The sequence below is a fragment of the Oncorhynchus mykiss genome, chromosome 18 (assembly GCF_057628025.1).
Source record: "Oncorhynchus mykiss isolate SJ-2025 chromosome 18, ASM5762802v1, whole genome shotgun sequence".
In the NCBI taxonomy this organism is placed as follows: domain Eukaryota; kingdom Metazoa; phylum Chordata; class Actinopteri; order Salmoniformes; family Salmonidae; genus Oncorhynchus; species Oncorhynchus mykiss.
The window spans coordinates 70,667,729-70,680,828 of record NC_143039.1 but is presented as its reverse complement, the minus strand read 5'-3'; the positions used below and the strand labels follow the sequence as shown (position 1 = coordinate 70,680,828).

The 13,100-nt window shown below is 43.3% G+C and overlaps 1 protein-coding gene across 1 annotated transcript in view; it reads left to right on the top strand.

Moving 5' to 3' along the window:
* The window catches only part of csmd3b (CUB and Sushi multiple domains 3b), a 425,045-nt gene that overhangs the window by 397,190 nt on the left and 14,755 nt on the right, over positions 1-13,100 (top strand). Inside the window, 1 exon segment of the mRNA XM_090209281.1 lies at positions 8,714-8,825. Coding sequence (XP_090065407.1) covers positions 8,714-8,825 — 112 coding nt within the window.

The following is a 13,100-nucleotide window of genomic DNA, read 5'->3' as shown; positions in this document are numbered from 1 at the left end:
CTTACTTACAAGCCCTTAACCACCAGGATAGGGGACGCTAGCGTCTCACTTGGCCAAAAGCCAGGGAAAATGCAGAGCTGCAAATTCAAATAAAATGATATAAAAATCAAACTTTCATTAAATCACACATGTAAGATACTAAATTAAAGCTACACTCGTTGTGAATCCAGCCAACATGTCAGATTTTAAAAAGGCTTTTCGGGGAAAGCATAAGAAGCTATTATCTGATGAAAGCACAAAAGTAAACAAAGAGAGTAGCATATTTCAACCCTACAGGCTCTACACAAAACGCAGAAATAAAATATAAATCATGCTTTACCTTTGACAAGCTTCTTTTGTTGGCACCCCAATATGTCCCATAAACATCACAATTGGTCCTTTTGTTTGATTGATTCCGTCCATATATATCCAAAATGTCCATTTATTTGGCGCGTTTGCTCCAGAAAAAAACAGCTTCCAATTTGCTTAACGTCACTACAAAATATCTCAAAAGTTACCTGTAAACTTTGCCAAAACATTTCAAACTACTTTTGTAATACAACTTTAGGTATTTTTAAACATCAATAATCGATCAAATTGAAGACGGGTCTATCTGTGTTCAATACAGGAAGACAACAAACCAACGCTACTTTTCAAGTCTTGAGCAACTCTCAACAGTGTTACCCAGTTCCTAGATAACCCCAACCAAATTCCAAAGACTGGTGACATCCAGTGGAAGCGGTAGGAACTGCAAACAAGTGCCTAAGAAATATTGTTTCCCAATGAGAACTCACTGAACAGACAGAGACCTAAAAAAAAAAAATCTGAATGGTTAGTCCTCAGGGTTTTGCCTGCTACATCAGTTCTGTTATACTCACAGACAAGATTCAAACAGTTTTAGAAACTTCAGGGTGTTTTCTATCCAAATCTACTAGTAATATGCATATCTTATATTCTTGGCATGAGTAGCAGGAAGTTGAAATTGGGCACGCTATTTATCCAAAAGTGAAAATGCTGTCCCCAATACCTTAAGTTAACCAACAATGCAGTTTTAAGAAAAAATGTGTTAATTAAGTAAAAAAAATAACAGAACCATAAGTTACAAATAACGCAAAAAAACACACACAATAGCACAATTGGTTAGGGGACCGTAAAATGGCAGCCATCTCCTCCGGCGCCATTATCTATCTTTGCGTGAGATTTATCAATATGAACGTTTGCTTGAGTGTGTGTGTAAATTTATGCACAGCCATGACCATGCATTCGCACAAGTGGTGGAATAAGGGAACTGCTTGACAAGCATAGCATTGGGAAAATATATGTTGAAGGGAGGGGGTACTGTCACGTCTACTCCCTCTTCCCCTCTCTGGCGCTCGACGTCGCCAGTTTACTTATTATTCCGCACACCAGCCACCATCGTTACGCGCACCTGCGCCTCATGAGAATCACCTGGACTCCATCACCTTCCTGATTACCTCCCCTAGATCTGTCAGTCCCTTTGGTTCTTTCCACAGGCGTTATTGATTCTGTTTCTGTGTTTCATGCCTGTGCGCTACTCGTGTTTCTTGTTTGTTCAGTTATTTGTTACATTTACTCCCTGTACTTGCTTCCCGAGTCTTAGCGTATACGTTACAGGCTGGGCCAGTCAAATACATTCAGAGACTTGTCCCGAAGATACTCCTGCATTGTCTTGGCTGTGTGCTTAGGGTCGTTGTCCTGTTGGAAGGTGAACGTTCGGCCCAGTCTGAGGTCCTGAGTGCTCAGGAGCAGGTTTTCATTAAGGATCTCTCTGTACTTTGCTCCATTCATCTTTCCCTCGATCCTGACTAGTCTTCCAGTCCGTCCCTCTGAAAAACATCCCCACAGACCATGCTTCACCGTAGGGATGGTATTGGCCAGGTGATGAGCGGTGCCTGGTTTCCTCCAGACGTGACGCTTGGCATACAGGCCAAATAATATTTTTCTCATGGTCTGAGAGTCCTTTCAGTGCCATTTGGAAACTCCAAGTGGGCTGTCATGTTCCTTTTACTGAGTGGCTTCCGTCTGGCCACTGTACCTTAAATGCTCCCGAGTGGCGCAGTGGTCTAAGACACTGCAACTCAGTGCTTGAGGCATCATTACAGACACCCTGGTTCAAATCCAGTCCCATAGGGTGGTGCACAATTGGCCCAGCGTCATCTGGGTTTGGCTTGTGTGAGCTGTCATTGTAAATAAGAATTTGTTCTTAACCTCTCTAGGGTATGTGGGACGCTAGCGTCCCATCTGGCCAACATCCAGTGAGATTGCAGAGCACCAAATTCAATTACAGAAATGCTCATTATAAAAATTCAGGAAACAAAACATATTTTACATAGGTTTAAAGATTAACTTCTTGTTAAACCAACCACAGTGTCATATTTATAAAATGCTTTGCGGCGAAAGCATACCTAGCCCAGAACATAGCCAGGTTGACAAATTATTACAAACAGTAACCAGCCAAGCAGAAGTGTTTCAAAACTCAGAAATAGAGATAAAATTAATCCCTTACCTTTGATGTTCTTCATATGGTGGCAATCAGAAGACATTCATTTACTCAATAAATCTTCCTTTTGTTCGATGAAGTCTCTTTATATCAATAATAGCGTGTTTTCTCCAGTAATCCACAGGCTCAAACTCAGTCAAAACAATCAGACAAAAACTCCAAATTGTATCCGTAAAGTTCATAGAAACATGTCAAACGATGTTTTTATTCAATCCTCAGGTTGTTTTTTAGCCTAAATGATCTATAATATTTCAAACGCACAATAACGTCGCCAATATAAAAGGTAAACAAGAAATGCACATGCGCCTGAAAAAACTCTGCGTCACGTTAGGGTCCACTCGTTCAGACTGGTCTTACTCCCTCATTTATAAGAAGACAAGCCTGAAACGATTTCTAAAGACTGTTGACATCTAGTGGAAGGCATAGGAAATGCAAATGGAGTCCTAAGTCAATGGATACTGTAATGGCATTGAATAGAAAACTACAAAACCACACATAAAAATACTTCCTGAATGGATTTTTCTCAGGTTTTCACCTGCTAAATCAGTTCTGTTATACTCACAGACACTATTTTAACAGTTTTTGAAACTTTAGAGTGTTTTCTATCCAAATCTACCAGTTCTATGCATATCATATCTTCTGGGCCCGAGTAGCAGGCCGTTTAATTTGGGCATGCTTTTCATCCAAAATTCCGAATGCTGCCCCCTACCCGAGAGAGGTTAACTGACTTGCCTAGTTAAATAAAGGTTCAATTTAAAATAAAACATTAAAACATGTAAAGGCCTGATTGGTGGAGTGCTGCAGAGATGGTTGTCCTTCTGGAAGGTTCTCCCATTTCCAAAGAGGAACTCTGGACCTCTGTCAGAGTAACCATTGAGGTTTTTGGTCACCTCCCCTCCCCCGATTGGCCGGGCGGCCAGCTCTAGGAAGAGTCTTGGTGGATCCAAACTTGTTTCATTTTAGAATGATGGAGGCCACTGTGTTTTGGGGAATCTTCAATGCTGCAGAAATGTTTTAGTACCCTTCCCCAGATCTGTGCCTCGACTCAATCCTGTCTCGGAGCTCTGTGGAAAAAGTGAAGGCGTCAGAATAAAAAATAAAAAAAACTTTATTTAACTAGTCAAGAACAAATTCTTATTTACTATGACGGCCTACTGGGGAACAGTTAGTTAACTGCCTAGTTCAGAATGACAGATTTTTACTTTGTCAGCTCAGGGATTCAATCCAGCAACCTTTTGGTTACTGGCCCAACACTCTAACCACTAGGCTACCTGCCATCAGTATGAGTGCACTATATCTTGACATGCTATCAATATCATATAATTTGACCACATCAGTGCATTTGTTACGATAATAATCCATATCAAGTACAGTAATTTGTTAAATACAAGGCATATCTGAAAGTGAAACCATTGTTGACATACTATAAAAGACTGAGGTAATGGAAATCGAAAAAGGGATGTCTGATCTTGCTCTGTTGGAAGATTTGGCCCATGCTGCATTTCGCAGAGAGAACAGATTGGCTCATCAGATATCGTTTCCCAAAACCAATTTCATAGGATTTTTGCAAAGATTTGAGACCTACTTTAAAAAGGAAACACATGTCATTCCGGTACACAACCATGTGCTATCCGTCTTGGGGTTTTTGGCAACGGGCACTTTTCCACAGGAGCTTGCCGATCAGCATCTCACAGCCCTCCATGAGCCAAAACAAACAGTAACATACAATTTCAATACAAGATTGCACAACAGATTGAAGTCAAGAGGTGTTTCTTTGACATGATGCCATCAATGAATTCCCAAATACGAATAGAGAAAAAGGCGGCACCCACATCGACATAAAAGAACCAGCCCAAAAGGATTTAAACTATGTGAACAGACAAGTCTTCCCCTCTTAATGTACAGGTGACAGGTTAAGTGATGGTCAAAAGATGCAACTGAATGTGGTGGCAAGGTGGCCAGGTGGAACTCGTTCATTCTGCAGAACAATAGTTGGCCTATATGCTTACAGGAGGGAGCTGTTGAGGATGGATGGCTTATTGGTCTGTGTTGTCTAATCATTTGAAGTAACTTGAATTGTCCTAATAGTCCTCTCTTTTTAGCTATGTTTCTCTTTTTACTGGTCACAACTGAGCGAATCAAATAAAACAATTTTGGTTGTACTCAACCTCTGACACGAGCACCTCTATTTCAGTCTCGGAAACATGTTTTTTGAATTAGTTGTGCCATTTTATGTCATGGTACGGCATTGTATATTCCCCATGGGTTGAAGGGATGAATTGACCATATAAGGTTAATTAGGGGCGTTTCGAAATGCAAATCGCCAAGGTTCTGCATGAGCACTGAGGCTGAGAACAATTGGTATTCATCAATGGTTATCTCCTATCGGTGTGTGTAACTCTCATAGGGGTGTTTGATGAAGCACACTTTTTCTATGCATACAGACATTATAAATTCTGTTAGTATGTAATATTTTAGAATAGTTTCTACGCAATATTGATAAATGAAGCCCCAGGAATTCCAAATGTTGTGTGTGCAGGGTTAAATTAAATTAAATGTAATTTAAAAGAGTTGCAGCCAAGGGGTGGGGAGCGTCTGTAAAGCCTAAAGGGAGAGGAGCGAACAGGTATAGAAAACACACACATGGCTGCCAAAACTGCAAAAGAGAAAAATGAGATCATCAGAAAATAACTAGGTAAGATACTCAAGTGAGACAGTGGTGTGAAGCCCTCCTCTCCTTCCTTTCTCAAACAACTCGGCAGAACGACTCGGCAGAACGACTCGGCAGAACGACTCGGCAGAACGACTCGGCAGAACGACTCCTCAGAACGACTCCGCAGAACGACTCCGCAGAACGACTCCGCAGAACGACTCCCCAGAACAACTCCGCAGAACGACTCCTCAGAACCGTCTTTGTTTTGGCGATGGCCTTAGTTTTGCGACGAGACCGCCGTTGACAGCTGAGAAAACAAGGGAGACTGAAGTACTAACACCAATTGACCATTGCCTTGCAGAGGTGAAGAGCACACCTCCTTGTACTAATTGCTGATTGCCTCGGAGAGGAGAAACCACCCTCCCCTCCAATACAGCCACTGATTACCAAGATAACAACAGTTGCAAATTGCCCTGCCCCTTAATCCTGGTTGATGTGTCAACAATCATCTGCAAGTTAATAGCAGTCAGCAGTTCACAAACCAAGAAGGCTACTGGGAAGACAGGCAGCACTTAAAGTAGATGGCCCTAGCTAGCAAAAAAAGACAGATAAAGACTAGCTATAGAATGATGATGATGATTATGATGATGAGCATGGTGATGGTGGATATTTCTGATGAAGAAGACATTTTCATTTAAGAACAAAAAAAACCTATGAAACACCTTACCATGGTGTATGTTACTGTTCACAAATGTCACGAGCAATTCAGAAAACAGTGTTGATGCTGAGAATGGAGTCTAACCCTGTTTGTGTTTACAAGGGTTCATATTTGTGTGGGTATTATTTCATTGTGTGTGCATATGCACGCTTCCATCCATGTTTCTATCCGTGTGCGTGCGTGCGTGTGTGTGTGTGTGTGTGTGTGTGTGTGTTTCTGACCGTTCTGGAGTCCTATGGTGTCTACACAGCGGGACCTGTAAACACAAGCAGTCCTTCCTCCGTTCCATGTCCCTAATGAGCCTTAAAACGCTACAACTTTCCCCCACCAACAGATCTGTGTTTACGTTGTTAGGACTGATAAATGGCTAAACTGTACGGCAAATTGCCGTGATTTGTCTGGGAGAAGAGAAACACATTTGCTGCATGGCTTGCCTCTAATTGTGAATAAAAAAGAAAGGCAGCAAATATCAAATGACATAAAAGTGAAGAGCAGCATGTAGTCAAAGACCACAGTGTTTTCCTTCTCTCCTGGGGTTCTGTTCCATCATAAACTATTAGATAGAAGACATCTATCTAGCGCACATTGTACTAAATCATCAATCCATTATAGACTTATCAGTAACCACTAGTACATTATGCAGTGTTCAGAGCTACGCTGGTGGACCACTACTAGATAAAGGAGATGGTTACACACAGAACACAAAGAACACACGGAACACATGGAACACACGGAACACACAGAACACACGGAACACACAGAACACACAGAACACACGGAACACACAGAACACACGGAACACATGGAACACACGGAACACATGGAACACACGGAACACACAGAAGGGAAGGGGAGAGTTATTTCTCATTGCTATTTCGGTAGCTCCTCCTTATTAAGTCAAGACATGGAAAAGAGCTCCCGCGTCTTGTAACATGAATGAACTTTAGGAATATTTTCGCCAGGGGAAAAGGAGTGAGAGGGAGGAAGGGGGTAGAGAAGGGCTTGAGGGCTCTTGCCAGGAATGAACTTTATTCATATTTTTGTCAGGGGATAAATATAATATGGAGTGAGAGGGAGGAGGAGGGCGAGGAAGGGCTCTTGCCCAGATGCGCTGGCATTAAGAATTCAAGCCTTATTGTAACATTTGGGGTCAAGTCATGCCCAGGCTTCAGAGAGAACAGTGAAATATCAGGCTTTCACACCCATAAATCATTTGTCTCGCCCTCGGGAGGGAGGGAGAGAGAGATTAAGAAATGAGAAAGAGAGAAAGAGAGAGAGCGAGAGCGGGAGGGAGGGAGGGAGGGAGGGAGGGAGGGAGAGGTAGGGGGAGAGAGAGGGACAGGGGAGAAGGAGAGGAGACTGCTGGCTGCAGCCTAATGATATTGAAGCAAAGAGAAGGAGATATTGTATCCCAGAGATAAGGCCATGAGTCTTATTACTCGTCAGACTGTGTTTCAGCACCGGGGACGACGTGTTAATCAATTAATGTGTGAAGCCACTGTGTCATTCCATGACACGTTTTCATATTTCACTCCCCAGGCTCTGTCACACACACAGACTCGCACACACACACACACGGTCTCACACACATCTACACACACACGCATGCAAGCAGAGGAAGGCTGAGAGAGCTGAAAAGAGCTGACAAGGGCTAATCTGATATGTCGCTTTTTGAAAGGGCATCAGTGATCAGTCTGAACCAAGGAACGTCTTGGTTTGATGTATGCTGCTTAAACAAAACCTTTCATAGGGATTCAAGAGTTGACTCGTGTGTGTACATCACAGCCTTTGTTTGATAGCAACATCAACGTTGATATCAAACTGGCCTTTCAATTGAAGCACTCCTATTCCTAGCTAGCCTGACCCCTCACACTGAACACTCCCACTGCTCTATTCCTAGCTAGCCTGACCCCTCACACTGAACACTCCCACTGCTCTATTCCTAGCTAGCCTGACTCCTCACGCTGAACACTCCCGCTGCTCTATTCCTAGCTAGCCTGACTCCTCACGCTGAACACTCCCACTGCTCTATTCCTAGCTAGCCTGACTCCTCACGCTGAACACTCCCACTGCTCTATTCATAGCTAGCCTGACTCCTCACGCTGAATACTCGCGCTGCTCTATTCCTAGCTAGCCTGACTCCTCACGCTGAATACTCGCGCTGCTCTATTACTAGCTAGCCTGACTCCTCACGCTGAACACTCCCACTACTCTATTCCTAGCTAGCCTGACTCCTCACGCTGAATACTCGCGCTGCTCTATTCCTAGCTAGCCTGACTCCTCACGCTGAATACTCGCGCTGCTCTATTCCTAGCTAGCCTGACTCCTCACGCTGAACACTCCCACTGCTCTATTCATAGCTAGCCTGACTCCTCACGCTGAATACTCGCGCTGCTCTATTCCTAGCTAGCCTGACTCCTCACGCTGAATACTCGCGCTGCTCTATTACTAGCTAGCCTGACTCCTCACGCTGAACACTCCCACTACTCTATTCCTAGCTAGCCTGACTCCTCACGCTGAATACTCGCGCTGCTCTATTCCTAGCTAGCCTGACTCCTCACGCTGAATACTCGCGCTGCTCTATTCCTAGCTAGCCTGACTCCTCATGCTGAATACTCGCGCTGCTCTATTCCTAGCTAGCCTGACTCCTCACGCTTGAAGCCCAATGACTTTTTATAGGCCTCTGAGACTAGTGTGAATATAATAATATATGATACTCTTTATGCCATTGTTACTGTAACTACATAGATCCTAACTATGGTGTGTGTGTGTGTTGTGTTTCTCTACTCCTGCGCTTATTGATAATGCAGGTGCACTCAGTTGTCTCTCTACTCTAACACAGGTGGGCAGCATGGTGGCGTTCCAGTGCCAGCTGGGTCACCTGCTCCAGGGCTCCACCACCCGGCTCTGCCAGGCTGACCTTACCTGGAGCGGCTCCCAGCCAGAGTGTATCCGTGAGTCACATCACACCCCCTACTGCAGTGGTTCTGATGATGTCACGGGTATCAGGGTATAGCTATAGCCGTTATTGTGACTGGGTCATAGAGGGACAGTATAGGGAGGGTGTGGTTCTCAAACCTCTCCTGGGGACGCTCAGACATTTTCACAATTTGTTGTAGCCCTGAACTAACTCACCTGATTCACCTAGTCAAGGGCTTGATGATTAGTTGACAAGTTGAATCAGGAGTGCTAGCTGTGGAATCGATCAAATACATGGAACGGTCCCCAGAAGAGGTTTGAGAACCACCCCCTTTTGTCCCTCTGTGGTGCCCAGTCACAACAACTGCTGTAGCTATACCCTCTGATGCCCACGATGACATCATCATAGGAAAAGCCCCCATGCTATAATTGCATTTATATGGTCAGCCCATTCAGCCCATATTTCTATGATAAACCATGATGATGATCATGGTGATGATCATGATCATATGATAAAACATTCTAGGATTCTAGTTCTATGGTCAACCCATTCTAGGATTATGTTTCTATGGTCAAACCCATCCTAGGATTATGTTTCTATGGTCAACCCCATTATAGGATTCTGTCTCTATGGTCAACCCATTCTAAGATTATATCTCTATGGTCAACCCATTCTAAGATTATATCTCTATGGTCAACCCATTCTAAGATTCTCTTTCTATGGTCAACCAGTTCTTGGATTCTATTTCTATGGTCAACCTATTCTAGAATTCTGTTTCTATAGTCAGTCCATCCCCGACTCTAGCTAGGGACCTCCATGATATCCGTCACTTCTGGCCATTCTCACTGACATTACTCTGACCGTGACATGTCACTCTGACCATATCACCGTGTTCATCTGTAAAATAAACACATTTTAGGAACCACTGACAATTTTTTACACATTAGCCACAAAGAGTAAGAAGAGGGAGAGAGGGAGACGTGATGTGGTCCTAACTACACTAGTTTGTCATGGTTGTGCCGTACTGACGCTCAGAAAGTGTGGCTTATACAGTACATCTGTTATGTCAGGCACAGGAGTCTTGCAGGTGATTACATGCAGGTGTTTTTCAAAAAGTTTTGCTTGCATAATAGCAGTTGGCTGTTTCCTAGGTAACAAGGATCTTAGAAGGATCATGGCACAACTATCTCCGTTAGCGCCTGCTACCGAACCAAAGGGCTTCATTACTTTTTCAATGATAAAGTAGAGCACTCTGCCAAGCTTCAAGGTCATATTTAATAACTGCTACTTTGAAAATTAATTCACATTATTGGAAACAGCAAGGATCATTTTCTACTCTCACCGTCACAGCAGGTGAGCTGATATATCAGAGGGGAAGGATGATTCTCATGAAGAGATAATCTTTATGGAGGTAGATTCAGAGACCCAGCCTAGCGGGAGAGACCCTAACCTTCACATCGGCTCCCTCCCAAATGGCCCACATCCCCTGTATCGGGCACTACTTTTGAACAGGGACCATAAGATAATGTAGTTCACAATATAGGGGATAGGGTGCCGTTTGGAGGCAACCATCCACACGAATCGTCAGTCAGCCCCCCTCAGGGTAGTCTTATCCACTCAGCTACCTCCATGGGGATAGGGTGAGGCAGGGTAAAGTGGGGTGAGATGGGGGGGGGGGGGGTATAGAGGGGATGGTGGTCTCTTTTTGTCTCTCTCTCACTCACACTCACACTCTCTCTCTCTGTGTCTCCTATCCCAGGAGTGTTAATGTCCCCATCCAGGCAGGGAGGAGAGAAAGGCGAACCCTGGTCTTATCTCCCCATACAGCCTGTCTCCATCCCTCCCCACTCACACATGCACGTCACTCCCACGTCACACCATGGCAAAGCACCCACCCCCACTACCACTCCATCTAGCAGTATAACGATATAGCACAGTAGTAGTATAAGGATATAGCACGTAGTAGTAGTATGAGGAAATGGTGTTAAAATATGATTTATATACACTAAGTATAGGTTTACCACAATATTAATGTATTGTATGAGAAAATGATTGGAATACAGATATAATTTCCAGTCAAATGGAAAAGAAATGCCAGGGTGGCAGTGGATGCACGCTCTCTGTCTGCCCAGCCATGAGAAGATAGAATCAAAGGGCCCAGCTAGCACATTTGGTTCCTTGGAAGTTGTGAGAACGTATGTTTTTTGGTTTCCGATTAGGTTCTAGAAACGAAGCCATAAGTTTCCTGACTGGTAAAATGTTTTTTTTTTATGTCCTGAGAACGAATGTGAAAACGTACATTTTTAGGTTGCAGGGAGTTTCTGCGAATGTTGTATTATTACTTTGGCACGGCGTCAGTGAGATTCAAACCTATGATCTTCGGTTCTCTGTCCATGGAATTAGTCCTCTGTGCCACCAGGATGGAGCTAGCATGCCATGTTTTTACATGTTAGTCTATTCAAACAGACCCCATTTCAAACAATGGGGAAACAAGCACTCATTAAGATCAGGTGTTGCCAATTAGTGGACTTGGCCAACACACCTGAACACACTTAACAAGATAGAAGATAGAGTTTTGTTGATGCTGAGAACTTAACGATGTGAGAACATAACAATGTGAGAACGTGAATTAAGTAGAACCACAAAGAAACCTGTAGGAAACGTTAACCTGAAGTTCTGAAATTCCCACTGAAGAACGCTGTATCTTAACGTTCTCTGAACTATTTGAGAACATTCCCAATGTGAAACCAGTTCGAGAACGTTCATAGAACATTACTAAAACTGAAATGAAATGTAACCATGTTTGAACTTTTAGGAAAAATTCTGTTAAATTAATGAAATACCAAGAAAATATTTTTTTTTTTGTGAAGTTCCTAAAATGTGCTGAGAATGTTCCAAAACCAAGTAACTATTCTGCACCATTCCCAGAAAGTTGTGGGAAGGTTGTATGCTAAACAACCATAGGACAACTATGATCTCAGCAAGCTCTAGGAAACAAGGTTCTCAGAACATTATGTGCTAGCTGGGTGAACTCCCTTAAACCAGTTTGTTACATGGCTGACTTAGAGAGCATTGACAGATGGCTACCAATGTCAGATTGCTGTTCACTCAAAAAAATCTTTACTCATAACTACATTTCACTCTTTCTGTAATTAGCCTATATTCTGCCAATTGTGTGAAGAAATGTCAACACACAGTGTCACACAAATGTCATTGATATAGTACAATATGTGTAGGATTACTCACAGTGTGTAATATAATATTCAGTAACTATACATAGCCCTTTTCATATTGGAATAGACAAAAAATAATACTTACGTCTCACCATAACCTCCAACAGCTATCACACTGCCCCAAAATATCCCCCCGCCTCCTGTACTGTTCAAGAGACCCATCAACACAAACACACTCATATATACACATACACACACACACACACACACAAACACATTCATATACACATACACACACACACACACACACAAAAAATACCTAAAAAAAAAAGAGAATTGGTGGGTTAGTTGGAGCATTGCTCCCTCCACATACCTAATCACAGCCCCTTTTGATCAAAGATGGATAATAGTGGTTCACTGGCTTAGCTGAGTGACAGAGAATCTCCTGCTGTTTGATCTTCCATGGGTTGGTGGGTTGGGGCAGTGACAGGTAAACACACACACACACACTGTACACACACACACTTCTCTTTCACTCTGTGCACGCTGCCACAACACATCAGTGCATATCTGACCCTCTCTGGGTTGCTCAACTCAACTCCGGGCCATCTCTGTAGACTGTGTAGAATGCAACCAACCATCCCTGAGAAAGTAACCAGTCGTATTCACACACAGTGCAGAAGTAGGAGGTGTTTTTGTGTTTGTTGTGTTCTGTTTGTCTGAGGTTCTGGGTAGCCAGTGAATCAGTTCAGACTTGGTGTAAGCACATCTAGTCTCTTGCAGGTGCAGGATACAAAAAGTGTCATGAAGGAAAGACATATACCAGCCAGTGACTGTGCAAAATAATGTAAAAGAAAATTCAATAGAGCTTTGATGGTGCCTGCAGCTATGGGCAGATGGTGAGAATAATAGCAGTCAGCTATGGGCAGATGGTGAGAAGAATAGCAGTCAGATATGGGCAGATGGTGAGAAGAATAGCAGTCAGATATGGGCAGATGGTGAGAAGAATAGCAGTCAGATATGGGCAGATGGTGAGAAGAATAGCAGTCAGATATGGGCAGATGGTGAGAAGAATAGCAGTCAGCTATGGGCAGATGGTGAGAAGAATAGCAGTCAGATATGGGCAGATGGTGAGA